Source organism: Erpetoichthys calabaricus, chromosome 2, assembly GCF_900747795.2.
Source record: "Erpetoichthys calabaricus chromosome 2, fErpCal1.3, whole genome shotgun sequence".
In the NCBI taxonomy this organism is placed as follows: domain Eukaryota; kingdom Metazoa; phylum Chordata; class Cladistia; order Polypteriformes; family Polypteridae; genus Erpetoichthys; species Erpetoichthys calabaricus.
Window position 1 is genome coordinate 40624715 of NC_041395.2, and position 23184 is coordinate 40647898.

At 36.4% G+C, this 23184-nt stretch overlaps 1 protein-coding gene across 2 annotated transcripts in view; it reads left to right on the forward strand.

Moving 5' to 3' along the window:
• Positions 1-1994: 1994 nt before the first annotated feature.
• Positions 1995-23184, forward strand: part of rabggta (Rab geranylgeranyltransferase subunit alpha) — a 42181-nt gene continuing 20991 nt past the window's right edge. Inside the window, exons 1-8 of one of the 2 annotated variants that reach the window (XM_051922303.1) lie at positions 1995-2066; positions 10672-10703; positions 11660-11770; positions 19603-19727; positions 19870-20057; positions 21252-21452; positions 21528-21611; positions 22483-22565. In XM_051922303.1, the coding sequence (XP_051778263.1) occupies positions 10701-10703; positions 11660-11770; positions 19603-19727; positions 19870-20057; positions 21252-21452; positions 21528-21611; positions 22483-22565 (795 nt within the window). In that variant the 5' untranslated portion in view covers positions 1995-2066; positions 10672-10700. Of the gene's footprint in view, positions 2081-10671; positions 10704-11659; positions 11771-19602; positions 19728-19869; positions 20058-21251; positions 21453-21527; positions 21612-22482; positions 22566-23184 lie in introns of both variants that reach the window. The other variant, XM_051922304.1, reaches the window with a different exon arrangement.

The following is a 23184-nucleotide window of genomic DNA, read 5'->3' on the forward strand; positions in this document are numbered from 1 at the left end:
ACAAGCTGACAGAGATGGGAGTAGATTCATACCTCGTAGCATGGATCCTGGACTATCTTAAAGACAGACCTCAGTATGTGCGTCTCGGGAACTGCAGGTCTAACATTGTGGTCAGCAACACAGCAGCGCCGCAGGGGACTGTACTTTCTCCGGTCCTGTTCAGCCTATATACATTGGACTTCCAATACAACTCGGAGTCCAGCCACGTGCAAAAGTTCGCCGACGACACTGCTATTGTGGGCTACATCAGTAGTGGGCAGGAGGAGGAGTATAGGGACCTAATCAAGAACTTTGTTAAATGGTGCGACTCAAACCACCCACACCTGAACACCAGCAAAACCAAGGAGCTGGTGGTGGATTTTAGGAGGCCCAGGCCCCTCATGGACCCCGTGATCATCAGAGGTGACTGTGTGCAGAGGGTGCAGATCTATAAATACCTGGGAGTGCAGCTGGATGATAAATTAGACTAGACTGCCAATACTGATGCTCTGTGTAAGAAAGGACAGAGTCGACTATACTTCCTTAGAAGGCTTGCATCCTTCAACATCTACAATAAGATGCTACAGATATTCTATAAAACGGTTGTGGCGAGCGCCCTCTTCTATGCGGTAGTGTGCTGGGGAGGCAGTATAAAGAAGAGGGACGCCTCACGCCTGGACAAACTGGTGAGGAAGGCAGGCTCTATTGTAGGCATGGAGCTGGACAGTTTGACATCTGTGGCAGAGCGACAGGTGCTGAGCAGGCTCCTGTCAATCATGGAGAATCCACTGAACAGTATCATCTCCAGACAGAGGAGCAGCTTCATCGACAGACTGCTGTTACTGTCCTGCTCCACTGACAGACTGAGGAGATCATTCCTCCCCGACACTAGATAGATAGATAGATAGATAGATAGATAGATAGATAGATAGATAGATAGATAGATAGATAGATAGATACTTTATTAATCCCAATGGGAAATTCACATTCTCCAGCAGCAGCATAATGATACAATAAATAATATTAAATTAAAGAATGATAATAATGCAGGTGAAAAACAGACAATAACTTTGTATAATACTTTATTAATCCCAATGGGAAAAATGCGACTATGCGACTGTTCAATACCACCCGGGGGTAAACATTAACATTATTCAAAGTTATTGTCTGTCTGTATACCTTCATTGTAATCACTCTTTAAGTTAATATTTTCTTTATCAGTATGCTGCTGCTGGAGTAAAGTATCTGTCTACTGCTGTGGGTTGGCACCCTGCCCAGGATTGGTTCCCTGCCTTGTGCCCTGTGTTGGCTGGGATTGGCTCCAGGAGACCCTCGTGACCCTGTGTTCGGATTCAGCGGGTTGGAAAATGGATGGATGGAAGTATCTATCTATCTATCTCTTAATTCAGTTTGTTGACGGGTCGTACCAGCGTAGTCCACGGAGTGCTAACCGTTAAGTGCAATGTAGCTTCGATTACAGTGCTTGCGTTTCCTACTGCGATTAAAGACCTCGCAAAAGAGGTTTGCACGTAGCGCCACCAACTGGAGGTCACAGCCATATGTTGCCTTGAGGGCTCTGACAGGGACAACTCGACCACGCCAAAAAATGGTAATGTGCTTTCGATTGACTCACGCGCCAGCACCTACCGGCCTCATGGTTTGGCTTCTTATTGAAGCAGCACCTATCTTTAAATAAATTTACTCTTCACGAAAGCATATTTTTGGACCCTGAGCCGCCAGCACAGCAGTTATCCCCACGTTATCGTTAGCGTCACCCTTTACAAGTGCATTTTCCCTTTAATCAGGAAACGCCGGCATAGACGAAGTAACTGAGCAACTACCATTGTGAGACACGGGGAAGCGTTTGTTCCATTAAAAAATAACTAATATATAAGTTAAGTACACGGAAGCAATATATTTTTTAAAAAGTTTCAATTAATGAAATGTATATTTCAATCTTTAGTTAAAATGAAGTGTGAATTTTATTTTTAATATCGAAGTATTTCACCCTCTCTACGCACAGTGGTTTGATCCAGGTCAGACAGGAAGCTAAGGCTTGTCTTGTTACTCACCGACGTCGCCCACAGGTAAACCTTTCCTGGTTGGTTCAAGATTACGTGAATTTCTTTCGTTGAATTTATTGACGGCTATGTGTAAATCAATTTGGTATTCTTATTGGCATGACAAACGTTACAGAAAGGCAGTGTCGCGTTATAAACTTTGTATATCGGCGAATTGTAGCAGTTTTTAGTCTCGTCAGTTACATCTTGTTCATTGATGACTTAAAATTACTGTATTGCGATATTACAGTCGGCATTAGAAAAATCCCAATACGTGCTGTCGCTGTGTCATGCCGTGTCCACAGCGTTTCATATTCCGATTTCTGCAAAGCACCATGCGGTGGATCAGCAATCGGACCGAGGGAGGAACCTCGCGTCACGCTATCGGCATTAAACCAAGAGACCTACTCCTATCAGATTATTTTTAAAACACTTTTATCCATTACAATGCTCCACTAACTCATAAGTAAGTGCACAAGTTGTACATCTTATGAATCAAACTTATTATTAATGTAGGATATTAATGATCAGCTAACCCAGTACGTTCTGCGAATTTTAATGAGATTTAATTTAGCATATTTGTAGGTAATTTATTGATGCATACAGATGCCTTATGTTGTGAAGTGTGATTTTAATGATCATTGGTTTATGGAAAAACCGTTACTAGTCTATAATGAATAATGAACACAGCCTGTTTAGTAATTAAATTATTAATAGCCGTAATCACTTGCTTTGATTAATAATTCACATAATAATGCAGTCACAAGTCCCTGGATTGCCGTTATTAATCAACAGCATCAAGTTCTCTGATTAGTATTTAATATATAAATGAAATCACTCTCTGATTATTAAAGAACTGTTAAGTGCCTTGGTCACAATCTCCACTTGTTAACTGACATCACACAATTGTAACATAAATAATTTGCAACCAATGAAGCATTTTCTTAGTTGAAGGTTTTAAAATTAATGAACTTTGATTTGTGAAGAAAACATTATAAAGATGCCACTCTGATAAATAACTATTTACTAACATTGCAACAATCTTCATTTGATACTGAAATTATTAATAAATCAATGGAGAAGCATCTTCTCTGCTTAATTTATGGTGCTGAGGCTAGTTCTTTAATTGTAATTTTCTTGTAAAAGTAAATAAATGTATTATATCCCAGACTTGAAGATAAATTATTATTCACCACAGCTATGTTTGACTAAAAATTGTAAAAACTAATTAGTCCAGTCACAATCCATTTAGTATATATATGATATATGATTTATGTGATAAAAGAAAATGATTTCTGCTTTTGACTTGTTCATTAATAATAAATCAGGAAGCATTGTGGTGTTTTGTTGCTTCATAGTACAATGATTCCTAGTTGTACATGGAATTTACGTGGTCTCATGATTATGTTTTCCCATTAAAGTCAAAGTTGGGTACTCAATGTCATTAGGAAAAGTGAATATTTTTTATGCTTGTGTGCTTATGGTTTATTGCCTTGCATCTGTTTGTGTTCTGTCATTGTTCCATCCATAAATCAGCAACTGTAGTTAGTCCAGTTCAGGGGGCATCAAGCACAAAGTCTATTGTGGGGGTACATGTGTGTGTACATTCATTTTTTCCAAAGCAGGATGAATATACAGCTGCAAATGAGTTTAATGTGTCTTTTGGATGTGAGAAGTGAGAATATGCAAATTCTACAAAGATAATAATGTGGGATTCAAACCCACAGCTCTGGAACGTTCTTCAGTGTATCTTGGTAACCCACATAAAAAGCACTTAAAACAAGAGGCATCAAGCTACTTTGAAGGTGAACGCTTTAGCTAGAAAGACAGAAGTTTTTTTTAAACATAAATAAAGCAGTAAAGCATAATAAGTAGAATAGCATTTTCCTGCATGATGCAATGAAAAATGCACTGACGAACATATCACTGACTTCAAATTATGTAAATCTTACTTTAGCACAGTTGTTCTACTTAAATTTTAAATACTCTTAATCCATTTCAGGGAGTACCTGGAGGAAACCCATGCAGACATGTGGAGAACATGCATACTCCACGTAGGGAGGTCCCGGGAAGTGAACCAGGGTCTCCTAACTGCGAGGCAGCAGCGCTACCCACTGTGCCGCCCTCCAGCAACAACTAGTCAGCAATAAAGCCAGAATTCAGTTTAAGAATTAGTATTCTACTGGTAGGTTAGGTTATTTGGAAATTCTAAATTGCCAACCCCCTGGCTGTGGCCTCACCCATGACCCTGATTTAGATTAAGCAGGATGGAGAATGTTGTGTTATGTTTTGTTACTAAAATTGTTAATGATACAAGACCCAGATTATAAAATAAAATTGGTAAGGAAAAGAGTGCTTTGTATGTATAGAAGAACTTATAGAAATTCTTACCAAATATATAGTTGGCCTCAGACAAGTAACATCTGATGATGGCAGGTTTTAATGTAAGTAAATGTAGGTAATACACATAGGAACTCAAAATTACTTGCTCTGCCTATTGTTTGGAATAATGGTGGTTTGGGTGAGTGCACAGGCTAAATAAGACTTGCAGTTTATTATAATATAGTCTCAGTGTCCTTAAAGTAGCATTGTCACCTTTGCTAAATATTTCATCTTAACTGTGATCCGTGCTGCTTTACCTTCTTGCACAAGTCACCTACTGTTTATAACGGTTACATACGCTTTTATCCTTAGCATATGCGTCAATGCTTCTTTGGGTGCTGTTGTCAATGACAGTTATTCTTGTGTGTAATGAACTAGTACTAAGCTAGGTGCTAGAGCACCTAATTACATTAGTAGAGAAGAAAATTAGTCAAAGTTCTGAGATCAGAAGCATTATGTGTATAAATGGAGGCAACGATGTGATACAAAGAGTTTGATAGCACAAATATTTAACCTACTTAAAGCAACGGCTTACAGTTTACTGTATAGTTGTGCTTAGAGATAACACAATGGCATGTCTTATTTTCCAATACAGTTATTGAAATGTTGAGTCTCTGCTAATACCAAGCTGATTTTTTTTTCTTTGCTAATTACCAAGCTTTAGATGAGCTACTTTATTTGAATAAATGCTCTTCGTTTATGATGATGATTTAAAAGCAACAAGCTAAAAACAGTCATATCATACTCTACCAGAAGAAACATAACTACATGATTACACAAAACTTGCGCAACTGAAATCTTACAGAAAATGTATTACTTAAAGTATAAGTTTGGCATAAGTGTAGCATTTTAAGTAAAACAAATGCAATTCTAGTATACTTACACAATGTCAAAAATGAATCACAACAAAAACATAATACAATCTCCATATACTGCACCATTAACAAAAAAATACATATATCTGACTTTTTATAACTTTGACATGAAATTATTACAAAGAATGCAATATAATTATGAAAAAGACATCTGTGTATAACTATTACTGATTTATCTCCCTCGCCTTTAACAACTGTAAAAACATAAATGACAATTTATTGGCTTATCTTTTGCAGATCCCTCTGTCTACACACTGTTTCATGAGGGTCAATTTTGTACTTTACATGTTTTTTTATATTTATACTATTATAGCATACCTGGTGCTGCAAGCAGTGGGGGCACCAGCTAAATTTTGGAACAAAAACATAGCCTATGGTGTTCTGTGCAAATGAGGAATCTGTGTACAACTTTGCGGAGAGAAGTTTGCCTACTGAACATACACACAAACATACAAACACACATTCAGCTTTATATATTAGATTAAAATATTTAACTTTATTATTTTAACTTTATGTTAGTAAAGCATAAAGTGAATATGACTTGTGAACTATTGCTTAAAAGGAGCACATGAAGACTCACAAAACTGTGACAATTAAAAACACAGCCCTTCACAAAATGAGATTCTGTTTGTGCACAAAGTTTCATGATCAGAGAACGTACAGCCAAGGACATTTTGCATTACATGGTAATGCACATAAGAAGCCTAGATGCAACTCCACTATCATTCTTTTTTGTTCCTAGATATCAGAGGATGTAATGCGATTTGTTGCTCATCTCTCTTTTATATAAATTCATTTTTAAAGAAAATTTTGTAAGTTATTGTGAATAAGACATTTGGCATATGATTGACATGTTGAGGAAGTGCTTACAGATTATTATAATGTAGCACTTAGTACATTCAGTTGTCCTTTTGCGATGCATATTTAAACTCCCAATATCTCAATTTATATAAAGCAGAGATGGACAGTACAAGTGAATATGATGGATCAGTCTCCATGTTGCTAAACTATTTGCACACAGCAGCAAGGAGGGAACTCTTCATTCTCTTAATTCCTGCACCAGCTAACTTTCTCAAGTAGGAAGATGTTTAGACATGTTAACCATGGGAATAATGTCAGCTGTAGATGCACATGAAGAGCTTGGTTCCCTTGGCAGCTTCTCAGAAGGGGCTAAAATTGTAAAGGTTTCAGTGCTAGGAGGCCGATAATGTCCACTATTCCAACTTTTTTTTTTTTAATATTTTTATTTTATTAATTTTCATTGTAATCATTCCATACAAACAGATCAATTTATAACCCAACAAATTTGAAGACAAATCAAACCCCACCCCTGAGAAGGAGAGCTTAGCTAAAGGAAAATTGCTTTAAGCTTTTTAATAAGGCAACATTAGACAAAAGAAGGGGAGAAGTAAATATCTATATAAATAAGAGATGGAGAAGGGAGTTAAATGCAATAATAGTTAATTCTCTTATTCTAAAATAATATTGATTAAATCCTGCCAAGTTTTGAAAAAATTTTGTACAGATCCTCTAACTGAAAATTTGATTTTTTCCAATTTCAAATAATATAAAACATCAGTTTCCCACTGACTTATAAGAGGAGAATTAGGATTCTTCCAATTTAACAAAATAAGTCTTCGTGCCAAGAGTGTAGTGAATGCAATCACCGTTTGTTTGTCCTTCTCCAATTCCAGTCCATCTGGAAGGACACCAAACACAGCTGTTAGTGGGTTAGGAGGGATTGTGATACTAAGGCTGTCTGAGAGGCACTTAAAAATTTTTGTCCAAAATGATGTTAGTTTGGTGCAGGCCCAGAACATGTGACCCAGTGAGGCTGGAGCTTGGTTGCAGCGCTCGCAGGTTGGATCCTGGCCTGGAAACATTTTGGACAGTTTTAAGCGAGACAGATGAGCTCGATATATAATTTTTAGTTGAATAATTCTATGCTTTGCACATATAGAACTCGAGTGAATTCTCTGCTTTGCTACCTTCCACTCCTTTTCTGATATATTGATTAAGAGATCTTCTTCCCAATGTCCTCTTGGATCTTTGAAAGGTAGGGACTCTAATAAGATTTTATATATTGCGGAAATAGTGTTTGTTTCCTCGGAATTGAGCAGTATTTTTTCCAGCATTGTGGAGGGTGCAAGGTGGGGGAAATCGGGCAATTTCTGTTTAACAAAATTTCAAATTTGAAGATAGTAAAAGAAATGTGTAGCTGGGAGGTTAAATTTTGAATGTAATTGTTCAAAAGATGTAAATATGTTGTCTATATAAAGATCTCTGAGCATTTTAATCCCAAAACTTTTCCAGGTATTAAAAACTGGATATACTTGCGAAGGTTGAAAGAGGTGGTTCCCTTGCAGAGGTGCCACTGATAAAAGATTTTCCATCTTAAAATGCTTCCTAATTTGGTTCCATATTCTGAGTGAGTAAAGCACAATTGGGTTATTAGTATATTTGCGATAACTTTCATTTATTGGAGAGCAGAGCAGGGAATATAAAGAAGTACTACAGGATTTTACTTCTATTGCAGACCAAGCCTGTGTACTATTCCAACTTGTTTGCATGACATATCTTGCTGTAGACATTTTGGCTGTATATTCAATTTAACCTGAATGTGTTCTGGGCATGAATAAGCTAGTTATGAGTGTTAAAAACAATTTTCCTACTGCACATCTTCTGTTATCGTGCAGCTCATTTTGCTTATCTTTCACGGTATGTCGTGCTAAGTGTGGGTGCAGGCATTTCCGTGATTTTTTCAGAATAGACTTGTTGGAAATGCAGTTCAGATTCTTACAGCATTTTTTGCCAGTATTGGCTCAATACTGATACAGTGCATTGGATTGGTGCTACCTCCAGCTGTGTTTAAAGTTAATTAATTAAGCAACACTTACTGTCAAGTCTTTAAAAATGTATGGACAATGATGGGGCAATGTTTTATTTTAAACTCTTACGCACGTTTATGAGTGGTGCACAGCATGAGTCCTTGTGGTTTGCATTTCTTGTAAAATCTACACAATAAGTTGTTATTGCGTCAGTAGAGTGAGTCGTCCTGGCTTCATAACATATGAAAAGAAATTAAATATCTGAGCTGGAGTACTAAGCTGTAAAGAGCTTACAAGAATGCAGTTTTAAGTGGTTATTTATAATGCATGGAAATTGTTTATTAGTCTGTTCTTGAAATGCAACTTTTTCCATGTAATATGGTATTTAAATTATATAGGTAGTAGAAAAATAATATACAGTACATCATTTGTCTTAATGCAAAAGAACAGCTTTTACCTTGGAATAGGTTCTTAAAGTGTCTGGAATTGTATAGTAGAATATAACCATTTTTTCAAGAGAAAATATGATTGATATATGTATACAGAGGTAGAATGAACAAACAACAAATAAAACTAAATTAATTTTTCCCGAAAGGGAAATTTAGCCTTTTGGAGAAGCTCAATTAACATTATAAAAGATAACAATAACAACACCCCTCAAACACCCACAAGAATTATAAAAAAGAAAAAAGAAAAAACTTCTGGCTTGACTACAGGTAAGGGAACAGTCTCAGTGAGTCAATATGAAGATGTATTGTCATTACTATAATGGAACTCGAGTAGCATTTTTTGAGACATGTGGATTATATGACACAAGTAATGTGAGATTTTGTTTCCTTTTTTCCATGGACTTTTTCATATTGTTTACCATTGTATAGAATTGGTCAATAGACTTTATAATATCATACATATTTTTCTCTCTATTCTCTGTAGTACTAGGGTGTTGTACCGTGTTAGCCATTATGGATGTAGAGAAAAGCCAAGGAAAATGACACCTTTTATTGGCTAACTAAAAAGATTACAATATGCAAGCTTTCGATGCAACTCAGGCACCTTCTTTAGGCAAGATGTAATCATTGATGCTCCAGTGACTTGTGACTCTATGAGAAAATCAAATGTGTTTGATTTTGTCGTACCGAGTTGTAGAGAGATATGTAGGGGCTGTAGAGACTGCGGTGACTGAGCTGCTGAATAGAGATGTGAAGTCGGTACACAAAACCTTGATTCCATCTCTGACTTCTCATTTCGTTGTACCTAAAACTCCAACTCTTTTATTTGTAATTTAAGAAAATACACAGTACCGTTCAGAAGTTTGGGTCAAACCAGAAATTTTCATGTTTTTTTCATTGATGGCCTTTGTATCAAGATACCATCACATTGATTTAAAAATACAGCCAAGGCATGACTATTGTTTCTAATGGTTATTACTGCTTGAAATGACTGATATTTAATTCATTATTCACATATGATTCAAAGCCCCATTTTCAGCAGCAGTTCCTTCAGTGTCCTAATTATAAACTCCCTTAGCTTATCTTTAATTAGCCATGTGTTAATGTTAACTGGTTATTAGAGAAACCTTTCTAACTGCATAGCATCAATAAAACCTGTTGTTCTGTTCACTTGCTTTACAAGGTACTGGTATACCAAAGTTCTGTTCTGGATTAAAAAAATGGCCAAAATGAAAATGCCTTCTTTAAGAAATGTGTCAGTCTATTGTTTATTTGCAGAATAAAGGTTATTCCATGTCACAGATTGCCAAGAAACTGAAAATTTCATACAAAGTAGTTTATTACTGTTTTGAGAAAAGGGCAAACTGGATCTAACCAGGACAGAAAAAAGAAGGGGAAGACCCAGATAGGCAACTGTAAAAGAGGATAACAACATCATTAAACAAAAGACAAAACATAAAAAATTAAAAAAGGTTATATTTTTATCAAGTGGTTAGAGAAAATAGTTTATTTGAATTAGTATATATGAATTTGGAAATTGTTACACATTATATTACAATTTACATTTCGTCAAAGCCTGGGTCAGAGTCTGTACATTTTTACTGACTCTGGCCACAACTCCAGTAACCCAATTAATTCCTTCTGATTCCACAACTCTGACTTTGATCCCCCTGGTGCTTGTGCTGTGACCACACAACTGATAATAATGGGCATGCAGTTTTTGTTAAGATTATATAAATGAAGGTTATGATTGGAAATTTTAGAATGAGTTGTGTAGTTGATGCTGACTTTAAAAACATTGTTGGAGTAGTATGGGGTAATAGCATCACAACCTAAATGTAGTGCTTTTTTCTGTAAAGTTCTTAACAGATTGTTTCTGATTAACTAACCTCGTGTGTAGAAACAGCTGCTTTCAATATGGTTTGACTCCCGTTTACTAAAGTACTTCATTTATTTTATCTTGTAACTGTGAGTACTATATAAACCATCACTACCAGTGAATTTTTATAGGTCTATGTAACTTTGATGAAAAGAAATATCTACCTGACCTGCTGACATTTTAAAATACTTAAGCTTGTTTTTTTTCTTTCTATACCAGGCTTCTGAACATCTCAATTGCTGGACATCATGGTAAGGATGAAAATTATAGCCTCTTTCTGGATTGTTTTTGGTCTGTTTGTGTGCTGTTAGTATTATGTATATTTTTACAGCCATTATGTTAAATGTTTTTTACAATTTTAATATACTGTAGTTCCTTTCTCTGCTGAACTTTGATCTACAAACATTGCTAACATCCTACGTATTTGCTACATTAAAATGGCTTTGTATAAGCATTTAAGTACTTGGCATATGAAAAAAGTATACAGTATACTTCACTAATGTGAAGTATTCATATGGATGTCACCATCCAGACATTTGCTCAACTGGATCCATACTCTGTTCCGTATCGTCACTCAGAGCTGCAGAACATGAACACAGGCAACTAGATTCAGTGCAGAATCCTGTAGTTTTTAGCCAGTGAAGCTTAAGAGGAATTCCTCTCTGTAATGATCAGTCAGGCTCCTCACTATGATTTCATTTTCTACTAGGAGTAGGCTGTCTCTGCTTCAATCTTGCTACACTAGTCTCCATAATAACATGCTTCGTTTGGAGAATTTAACTTTAAACTTTAATCTTTAAAGATTAGTTAATTGTACTGTGGTCTCAATTCCTAGCAGGACCAAGGTACCCAAATTAGTATTTGCTTTTAGTAAAGAGCAAGCGTGACAGAAAAGTGACCATTCCTACACAACATTTATTCCTAAATAATAAGAATCCCACTGTCCCAGATGCCAGAAATTGGCATCCAGGTAATAATTATCTCTATGTGTTAAAAGTACCTTAATACTTTATATACCCTGATCTTTATGCCATTTAATCCAGCACCAGTCACCAGTGCATCCATAAAATGAGCAGCATGAGCATAGTCTTTAGTTGAAACGCTGAGTTCAGACTAATTAATTTCATAAAATTTGTTTAAATAATCTTTAACAACTCTAACTCAAAATAAGGTTTTTAGGTTTTGCTAATGTTTCTCTCTTTCATAGCATGGACGTATCAAGTTGAAGACAACAGAAGAACAGGCTGAACAGAAGCAGAAAGAAAGGCTTAAGAAATTACATTTCTATGACACCACAAGATCTGCGTGTTTTGCGAAGGTGAGGCTCAGTAGACGAATTGTTTTTATTTTACTAGACACTGAAAAACCTTGTGTTCAATTAAATGCATTTTACTTGAATCAATGAAAAGGGTCTTGAAAAGCCTAATGTAACCTTCTTCAGATTTATTACAACATTCTTTTCCTGAGCCTCAACACGATAAGATTTACATTCTTCCTGTATCTTATAGAGTACCTTCCTGTTTGTTCAGATTTTTTTACAGCTGCTTCTGTGATGTAAGTTTAATCACTCTTGTCGTGCTGCTTTTTTGAAATGACTTCTGTTACTAGCTGTGTTGGCATGCTGTACTGTAGTGCTATGCCAATGAAAATAATATGAGCTATCAAGATGGTTTTGCAAATGGCAATATTTGTTGCATATGAGTCACAGTGAATAATGCTGATTTCAGCTTATATACCCTTCTTTTTTCTAGACAGTGCTAAAGTAAAAATAGCTCTAGGAAAAACAAGAAGAAAAGGTGTAGGTCTTGGAAATATTAGATAATTAAAGGAAATGTATGTGAAGCTATTAGTAGGTATGCATAATCCAGAATGGAGTTAAATGTGAGAGTCATGAATGTCATGCAACACCCCTGCTTCATGACATTGAGTCACACACATGCTGGATGGTGTGCTGTGGCATGTGCATTCAAATATTGTGCTGCTGTTCATTCACTGAAGCGATGCATCACAGAGTAGAGTGGGCTGTACTTGGTGTCAGAGATTATCCCTGCTAAATGACTAAAAGATTCCATCACAGTCTAGAAAATACTGCTGAGGTCAAATATGTGTTCCTGTGAGGAAGAAGTGGTGTTATGTTGGTCATAGTAGAGGAGAGGAATAGATCAATTGATGTTAATCAGTCACTAGAATTACTACCCATCTGAGACGGATCGAAATCTAAGTAATCAGCACACACCTCTGTGTTAATGCTTGCAATGCATTTGTCTCTTGTATGCCATTTGGTATGGGATTTGTAAAATTTGTTGTAAAAAGTTGTTTTGTGATGTGCCATCTATTGGAATGACAAATGCAATGTATTTTATTACTAAAAATGTTTGTGTTGCTCCATCTTTTTAGAACAACAGAGACAGAACAACCAGAAGAACACAGAGATAATTTATCCATGTATTCTGTTGGCATACCTGTTTAATACTAGAATCCCTGAAGCCTACGAAAATATTCATAATGCTGGGCCACCTTATATTCCCTAGGCCCTCCTCAGCAATGTCTTTGTTTTGCAAATGTGTCAATCAGCACAAGCAGCAAGCACCCTGCTATCCCATCCCCCATCAAGGCAGCTGAAGTCAAGTCAGTTGCAAAATTCTCACAGCTGAAGTCTCTTTATCTGGTAGTTCGGTGTCTGGAATTGTATAGGGTTAATAATATATCGTTATTTGGAATACATACATTTCATGAGTGTTCCGTGTCTACAACAATATGTGTAAATATAGGATGACGGGAAATGCAGGGCAGGATATGTTGAACACATAATTAAGACAGAAACTTTTTTCATGTTACACTAATAATGACAAAATGTTGATGTGATGTGTATAATGTGTGAAGACTGAATTCCAAATATCTAATAAATACTTTCACAAAAGTTATAACAAAACAATTGCACTTGGCTGGTGCAGAGGTAAGAACTGCTGTCTCTTAATTTAGAGGTTGTGGGTTTGAGCCTGGGTCTTTCCCCACATTTACCATTTTAAGTAGTAAGCTGCTATTATTATTACTATTATATAATAAAAACATAAATTTGATTTGACTCTGTAACACCCAGAGCATGAATGTGACTGAGAGAATAAAATTGAATTAAAAAAAATGTTAACTTTTACAAGTAGTAAAAATTTGCACCGGGTGTTACAGACTCAAATCAAATGTGCCAAGCAGATATGTCTACTTTGTGTTGATTGATATTTGAACTTCAGTTTTTACACATTAATGGTTCTGCAACATGTAAATTGAATAAATTATTTTTCTTCAGGTATAATCTTGAATAAAAGCACACTTTTTTGTTATACCTTTTGTGAAAGTGTTTATTTAATATTTGGACTTCAGTCTTTACACATTATATACTTCACATCAACATTTTGTCATTATTACTATAACATTTCTTGCCACTCATTTCCTGTCATCCTACATTTACCAAGATCGTTGTAAACACGGAACACACATGAAATGTATGTATTCCAAATTATGATCTATTATTCACCCTGTACAATTCCAGACACCTAACTCCCAGATACAGAGACTTCAGCTTTGAGAATTTGATGTCTGATTTGACTTCAGCTGCCTCGGTGGGGATGGGGTAGCAGGCTGCTTGCTACTTGTGCTGATTGACACATTGCAAAACAAAGACGCTGTTGAGGAGGTGCGAGGGAATTTAAGGTGGGCTGGCACTACGAATATTTTTGTAGGCTTCAGGAATTTTAGTGTTAAAAAAATAGAATAATAAAATCTATTTATAAAACAAGGATTAGATAAATGTGGTTGCTACTTTACATATTGACATAAAACATAGGATATAAGACAGAAGAGGCTGACTGCTGTTTGTTTTTTAAAAGATTTTCTGAATTTTACAAAAGTTTTCATTTACTTTTGGAATTTTAGTGTGACATCACAATCTGCTTGCCTTCGCTCAAGTGCACAGTTCTGCTAGAGAAAGGTCAACTGCTGTATAGCAACTCAAGGTTCTTTTGTCTTCTGATTAAAGCTATGTCACATAATGAGACTTTTTCAGCATTTGTAGCCTTCATTCATAAAATGTTAGTGTGTAGAAGTCAGTGGCTAAAGGATCTTGGCTGGTAACTTGAATGTTGCTGGTTCGAATCACAGCAGTGACATTCGGAATGCTACTCCGCTGGGTTCTTGAGCAAGGCCCTTAACCTGCAATTGCTCCAGGGATACTGTATAAATAGCTCACACGGCACTCTGACACCAAATCTCTCTGGAGAGTGAGTTTAGGTATGTGAAAAATTACAAATTCCTAATACAAGAAATTGAATATGGTGATTAAAAGATTGAAAATTACTAAAAAAAAAAAAAAAAAAAGAAGCTGGTCACCTATTGTGACATACCCGACAAGTTTGATTTTGTTTTTAGTTGTTGGGACAGGCTCTGAGTACATAAGAGCAGACAACCAATGAATTCTCATCCGGAGGTACAATGCATAGAATGTAGCAACGAGGAAAAAGAATATGTATGTTTAGAACCTAAAGAAAAAAGGGCAGAGACTGAGGTGGAACTTACTGTACCTATTAACACTTCATATTGCGTAGGCTCAGTCAGGCAGCACATTATTGGCTGTCACAAAAAGGGATGAACATGGCTGTGCTGTAAAGTCAGCACTCTGTCAATAAAGTAGACATGGGCAGAGATTTTCAGTTGTTTACATTGGTATCCTAAACCCCCCTCCCCTGACCAGAAGCTGCGGAATGTGACAGTGGCTTTAGTTAAAAATTTAAAACCTTGCAAAAGCTAAATGTTTACCTAGCATAGTTAATCAGTAACAATTCAGCAGGAAAAAGTAGTTGATATTTACTAGTTACTATGAGTTCTAACTCACAGAAAGCTAGGCACAAATAAACAGTTTTACAATACTGAGCCTAAAAGATGGTATGCTATGTGGACCTGCTCGTCATTGTTCTGGGTTTGAGTGTACTGTACAACTTGGCTTGCAGTCAAATTCACCTGTTGCCCTTGGTGTCCATGGTGCAGTGTTGCCTTCCTCATCTCGCTTGTAGACTCTGTATTGTTTGCTCTACAAATTCTTTTGATTCTTTCTAGCACAAATGTGTCAGCACTTAAGTTCTCTTTTGCAGAACATTAGAACAATTTTGAGAAGAACTAGACATTCAGCCCAACAAGCATGTTTATCCATTCTTGAATTAATGGTACTTCTCTGTTTTCCCAGGCTGGGCTCAACCACGAGCTTACAGTTGGATTTCAGCACTAGAGTTTGGAAGGATTTCAGAGTGCCCTACTGCAAACAGAATGGGCCAGCTTTCTGACTTTTTTCACAGCCCACACCTTAGGCAAAAGATTGTTCTCTTCTGGAGCAAAAGCCAGACCCTGGCTTGACTGATCCTGGGAAAAGAGCTGAGAGCTAGGGCAGATAATAATGGTCTATAAAAAGAAGCAGGAGTTCACACTTTGTCTTTGATTTTTTTGAGTGCACAAAGGTCCAACCTTTTGGTTTGATAACTGGTATTGTCTAACCAAGACGCACATGTTTCTGTCAGTATGTTGTTTAACGCTCAGGTGTTAATTGCATTGATGTCAGTGTTATTTCCTTTTGTTGATCTGGTAATTATTAGCCCTGAAATTAAAAGGGGCACTTATTACTGAAGGTCCCCAAATTTTAGTCTAAGTCAGTGGTCCCCAAACTCGGTACTGGGGACCCCCTTTGGCTAAAGGTTTTTAGTCCAACCAGATTCTCAATAAATGATAATAATCTAATTTATTTAGCTGGTCTTTTTTTCTCTTTTCTTATTCTGCCTTCAGAAAAGTACATCAGTGTGATTTTACATTATAAGACATTTAGAAATATTTCTAGTGTTTGCAGTAGCTTTAAATGCTTAACTCTTTTTTTCCTATTATTTTTCCCTTATTTCGTGTAGTCTGCTCCTTAGTGACAATTAAAAACAAGCAAAGCAGACACCTGGGCGAACAACACTAAATGATAAAAGGCTGCAGCTGCTTCAGCATTAGACCCACTAATTAGTCAATAATGGAAAGGCAGAATGGATATCAGGATGAACAGAAATCTTCTTCTTCTTTCGGCTGCTCCCGTTAGGGGTTGCCACAGCGGATCATCTTTTTCCATGTCTTTCTGTCCTATACATCTTGCTCTGTTACACCCACCACCTTCATGTCCTCTCTCACCACATCCATAAACCTTCTCTTAGGCCTTCCACTTTTCGTTTTCCTGGCAGCTCTATCCTTAGCATCCTTCTCCCAATATACTCAGCATCTCTCCTCTTCACATGTCCAAACCAACACAATCTCACCTCTCTGACTTTGTCTCCCAACCGTCCAACTTGAGCTGACCCTCTAATGTACTCATTTCTAATCCTATCCATCCTCGTCACACCCAGTGCAAATCGTAGCATATTTAACTCTGCCACCTCCAGCTCTGTCTCCTGTTTTTTGGTCAGTGCCACCTTCTCCAGCCCATATAACATAGCATAGTTCACCATTTGATAGAGTTCTAATCCTCAGCCTGGCAAAACCTCTCAGTTCGAATCATATGGCACTTTTTACTGGTCCAGTTACTCTGAATATTTGCCTTATTGCTTCATTCACTCTAGATATAAAGACAAAGTATTGAAGTTAAAAAGCAACTTGGTATTTATTAAAGAACAACAATACCAGTAGAGGATAGTATAAAAGAAAATGTAGATAGCAAAGTCTAGATATATAGAGTCTTCAGAAAAGCTTACAAAAAGTGTCAAAAGATGAATGTCCTTGAGTGGCTTTTAATCTAGCAATTGATACTGTTCATGAGATGCTTTAGCTGATGATCAGATGAAAACGGTTGCACGTGTCTTGCCCTCTCCTGACATCGCTTTGCCCTTTCCTGATGTTGCTCTGTGGTTGTCGCTGTTTCTTCTTTTGATGTTTCTCTTGGACAAGGCATATTTATTTTAAAATTCTATGCGGGATTCTGGAAAATGTGATGTTACACACATTTAATTGGCTGGCTGTCACCATAATAAATGACTTGGCTTAAAGCCTTTACCCTGTTAAGTATGTCCAGCATTTCTTCCTTTCCCAAACTGTAAACCAATTTGGCAATTTCTAATCCCAAGGGTGCCCATCTGTTTTCAAGTTATAAAGTAATCAGTATAGCTTGTGGTATCATCCTGGTCTTCTACTTTGTTTGCACTGATGTTTTAAAAGTGAAGTAAACTCCAGGAAGAGCAGGTGCTTTGATGTTAATTACCTCCTTCTAAGTTAATCTTTTTGTGGGCAAAAAATAAAATATAAAATAAAAAGTGAAATATAAAATTTTAAATCCATTTCACTACAGGATTTTATATTAGAGCGTATTAGATTTTATTTTGTTGAAATAACATGGTGATTTTTACATTCAGTGTGTTTTCATATGCTTTTAATAATTTGGTTATTCACAGAAAAGTGGTTTCTAAAATGCTATGTGAACCCTTATTCCGATTAGAGAAACTGGATTGTTGTTCCCTGAGAAACCAAGTTAACAGATGTAGACTTTTCCATGAGTAACTTAAGGATTTTGTGGTCTGTGCATGTCTGTTACACTCTTTTGTCTGTGCATGTCTTAACTTCACATACACTTTCACCAGCCACAAGTACACAAAGATAAATTTCCTCAGTCACATGCTTGGCTGATCACTTTATTTCTTCACCAAGTAATATAAAGCATTTCTTATTTTATTGAAGTAAAAATACTTGTTTTAATATTATCCCAGTAACAGTGAGTGTAAGACAAAATCACATGTACCCTTATTCCACTCCTTTGCAAGGTTCAGTTGCACAGCCAAGTAGAACAGAGTGTGCTGCATGCAATCTGCAAACAGAAAACTATAAATATATGTTGAAGCAATGTAATCAGGTGACTCAGTGGTTAGTGTTTGTACTGCAAAGGATATAAAAAGGGGTTGGAAGTTATTTACCTCACAGCATACAGTATGAAGGACATAAATTATTTATAAAACATAAGACAATTATCAAAGGCTTCATTCTTGTTTTTGGATTTATGGTGGCCGATGACAACATTTAACTGTTTTTTGAGCAGTTTAATTACATTGGAGCATTTTGCAAAAGCAGAACTCCAGAAGCGAACTTGCCCATGTAAACCCTTATTTTTAAGAAACCTTAACTTACTTATTCCAGTTTTGTATGTGCATATAACTCATGTACTGACTCATTCCCCAGTGATGCCATTGTCTCACATTTAATCTAAAATTCTACTATAAAACTATAAGGAGTAATGGTTATTACCAAGTGCTATCTCATAACACTGATAAGTAGAAGAGAAAGGCTTTATAATTGCCATAGACAATAATATTAGAAGAAATGCCATTAGTTCCAAGAAAAGTACAGTATACAATACTAATGGATCTTCAGCCTTGATAGAACCTGTCATATATTAACGGATCATTCTAGATTTTGAGGGCTATGTAGCTTAAGGCTCTCCTACATTCAGTGATTTTATGTATTTGAATTCTAAGATAGCCTGCATCTTGTGATTGAGGAGTGGACTCTATAGTATATCTAATGGTTTGACATGAGGCAGTTTCACTGTTGCTACCCCCTATTTTGACACTATATTTCAAGGCCAAGAAGAAGAGAAAAGGGATTAGTAACAGCAGGTCATAACTGTCAAGGCTGTAATCAAGAATTAACATATTTTCATGAAGAGGTCATGCAAGTTAAAGTAAAAGAATATTCGTAAAAATATATATAGGATTATAAAATCAGGCACAGAAACAAAACAGTTTTTGTTAGCTGAATATTGTAATTCATCAATTTTTCTAACCTTATTTTTACATAGTGAGGTTATTGTGGAACTGAAGCCTGCTTTAGCAACAACAGCCACGAGACAGGAATCAATCATGGATGGCACAGCAGTTCAATACAAGGAATCATAGCAAGCTATCATTTTACTTAAATTTATTTGCCAATGAGTATCTAAGCTGGAGTCATTGCTACAGACACTAAATCAGAGATAGTGATGCAATCTATATGGAGATGTGTATCTTTTAAGTCAAGTAGATTAACTAAGAGAGGTAATTGTTAGGTTTTAACAAAAATGGAAAAGATTTTGTTTCACTTAGAGTTTTTCCTTCCTAGAGGAAAGCAGGAATCCTGGATGAAGAGGGCCTAATTCTAAGTGGCCAGTTGCTTGCTGCAAACCCTGACTTCGCGACTCTGTGGAATTTTAGAAGGGAGATCTTCTTGCATTTAAAGGAAGAGAAGTAAGTTGGGGCAAGGTCACTTAGATAAAGAGGGTCTATCCAAGCTGGGTGAGGTGTTTTACTTTGTTTAATCAGCATACACATTTACTCATCCCCATACTGTTTTTTAATCTGATCTCTTTCTCTCTTCTGTCTTTTGCAGAACCCCAGAGGAGCTTCAGACACTTTTTGAGAAGGAGCTGTCCTTCCTTGAGACCTGCTTACGTGTCAATCCAAAGTCATATGGGACTTGGCACCATCGGGGCTGGGTGCTGGATCACTCACCAAGTCCCGACTGGAAAGTTGAACTGGAGCTGTGTAGCAAATTTCTGCAGTTTGACGAGAGGAACTGTAAGGTTCTTTTGAATTAAACTAGATTTAATTCTAGTGCCTGAAGGGTAACAGTGACTGTGTATTTCACCCACTTAACTAGATACTGTTTCAAGCCTGTAACTGACATGCTTACTTAATTGATCTGCTTGATTCGCTTTTTTGACAGCAGAGTGAATTGAAAAAGAATCATTGTTACCTTCAAATGCACTGATGATTGCTTTAACAAAGACTTAAATATTGCATTGATAGGGATTTCCAAGTTTTTAAATGTTTGAATTGTTCCCCATAACATTTATTTATTTTTTCCAATTTTACCGTGAATGATATGTCATTCTACTATTGTAATCTTTTAGGCAGGGTAGATTTCTTTCATATGAGTACAAAATTCGACATGGTAGCAATATAAAGGAAATTAGTATTTTATATACAGTAAAATAAGGTGTTCAGTCACTTAGTGAGCACTCTGGAACAGTAGAATTCTTTTTAAAATTCTAATAAATGCTTTTCACAGTAACATTCCAGGATTGTAACTGCATATCCAACCAGGTTAGAAAAGAGTTATTTCAAGATGAAGCCTACTTATTTCACAGTGTGGATTAACATGTGTAATGGAGGGGAGGTGGAGACACTCATATAACATTCAGATCTGCATGTATGATTGTGTAACTTGCATGTGCAGACAGGCATTTGCTTATAGTTTATTTTGCAGCTTTATTTTGAATAACTACTACTATCAACACTTTAAAAAATTGTATGAAACAGAACTCATACACTGTTTATTCAATGTGTTAAAAAATTTTTACTACCCAGAGTGGTATGCTGATGTGAAAAGGGGGTCTTCAGTAGAGATGTAAGAAACCCATATAAACTTGGATTAAATTAAGAGAGAAGAAATGAGATGCTGGCTAAATAATTGACTACAACAAAAAATAAATAAAACACATACGAAGCTGTCCAGCAACTGAGTCTAACAACTGTCTCTTCCAAATGTTTGGGAGTCTAGGTCTTGAATATGTATTCTGCTCTCCAAAGCAGAATCCTTTTGAGATAGCAGGGTGTCTAGCGGGACATTCCCAACATAGTCATTTGAGTACTCTGCTTTCCTTCAGATTTGTGCACTAACCTCCTCCTGAAGGCCTGGCTGGGTCATCTGTTTGTTCATCCTCTTCCTGCTGTTCTTTCCAGTTTTAACTTACTTAACTTTCTTTCTAGTCCACTGCTGGGATTATCGTCGTCTAGTGGTGCAACGTGCTGAAGTCTCTCCTCAGGAAGAACTGGAATTTACCCATAAACTGATTGGCACCAACTTTTCCAATTACTCCAGTTGGCACTACCGCAGCACCCTGTTGCCACTTGTTTACCCTGATACTGAATGTCGGGTGGGACGTGCTGATGAGGAGGCGTTATTGACTGGTAAGTGTCAATTATGAGTAATTTGTGAAGAAGGAAAGATGGTTTCATCTTAAATTTTTATATGCTGTTTTGCAGAATATGAACTGGTTCAGAATGCCTTGTTTACTGATCCTAATGATCAGAGTGCCTGGTTCTACTATCGCTGGCTACTGGGGAGAGGTCAGTACCTGCTGTTTAGGTCTTCTACCTAAAATATTTTTCTTTTTTGTTGGGCTTTGTTTCTTAGTCTTCTTATTTGACTGTCATTAATATTAGTTATGAGCTCACAGAAAAGGAGTTTTACTTCTAACAGGTGGTTCCTTGGATAAAACAGAAACCCTGCTACCATACAGCTTTCATTCCTTATATATACTCAATCCCAAGAAACCAATTCCGTAATGTTTTAGTGACACTTTACATTTAACAAATACATGGTACATATACTGTACATTTAAACATCAAGTACACCACAATTTACTTGCGGGTAAACTGTTCTCAGATGTTATTTCTGTTAACAGCTGACTGTGTTGGCATGGAATAAACTTAATCAGTCAGCACGGTCTTCAAAAAAGGAAACATTTACGTCTCTCCAGTTCTCTCTAACCTGGGTATAAATAATTTTCCTAGTTATCTCCAATATCTTCAAGTACAAATTGTCAGATGACAAGTAATATACCAATTACCAACATAGATACCAGTTTGTTGGTTTCCACTTCATTTTCCTTCCTTTTGCTTCTGATCTTGATGCCAACCTTTGATTTTTCTTTTTTTTTTTTCCTGTGACTTCTACATTCTTACTTATAAAACTGGTACAATGCCTCCTGATTTCTGGCAATAATACGGTTGCTTCTAAAAGAAATTGTTGAGGGTCCTATTTTCCTAACAAAGAACTGCCTAAACAGTTATTAGGCTTACAATTTAACTGGACTCACTGGAGAGCACTGACAAACTACCATATTTATTATTATATGTATGAGTTTTGCTTTACAGCTGTCTCCCCAATAATTCCAAATTATATATATATTTTTTTCCATCTTTCTTCCCTAAACAGCGGACCGGGAAGAGACTGTAAGCTGCCTGTACATTAGCAGAGAAGGGCAACGTTTAATTGTTTCTTTTTCTCATCCTGTCAATGTGAGTATGGAAGTACAAAATGTTGTTTTTTTTTTCTTATGCTGAACTTCTAAATGAACCATTGTATTCTACAGTGTAAGGTACTATGAGAAAGTGTATACCACCTTCCTAATGTCTTCTCTTTCTAGTAGTGATGCTCTGCTTAATCGACCACTGATCTTAATTGGCTGATTTTCACTAAAAAAGACTCAATCAGTAATTGGTAAATTGGTTGATCACAAATAACGATTTTTTCAGCATCTGCTTTTCCAAGCTTTATTGTAATTTAATTGCAGTGTTCCTTTATGCAAAGTGTTAGGGTAGTTAAGTGAGCACACGTCTGTTTGCTGTGAACGTCCTGTAAACCAAGAGCAGGAAGAGCAGACTTTACCAGAGAGAGAGAGAGAGAAAAGACCAGAATATTAGCATTTACATTAAATAAAGTGAAGTAATAAACTGAGAAAAAGGAATCGGAGGAGCTATTCTGTGCAGTTACACAAATGGCAAAAAAAGTTACTTGAAGGAATTCAGACCTTTTTATTTTGTCTTTTAATTAAAATGAACACTGCATGGCTGAGTTTGGACGGTAAGTGAGCTTGTGTTTAATACTGCAGCTTACAATTTCAATTAGAAAAAAAAA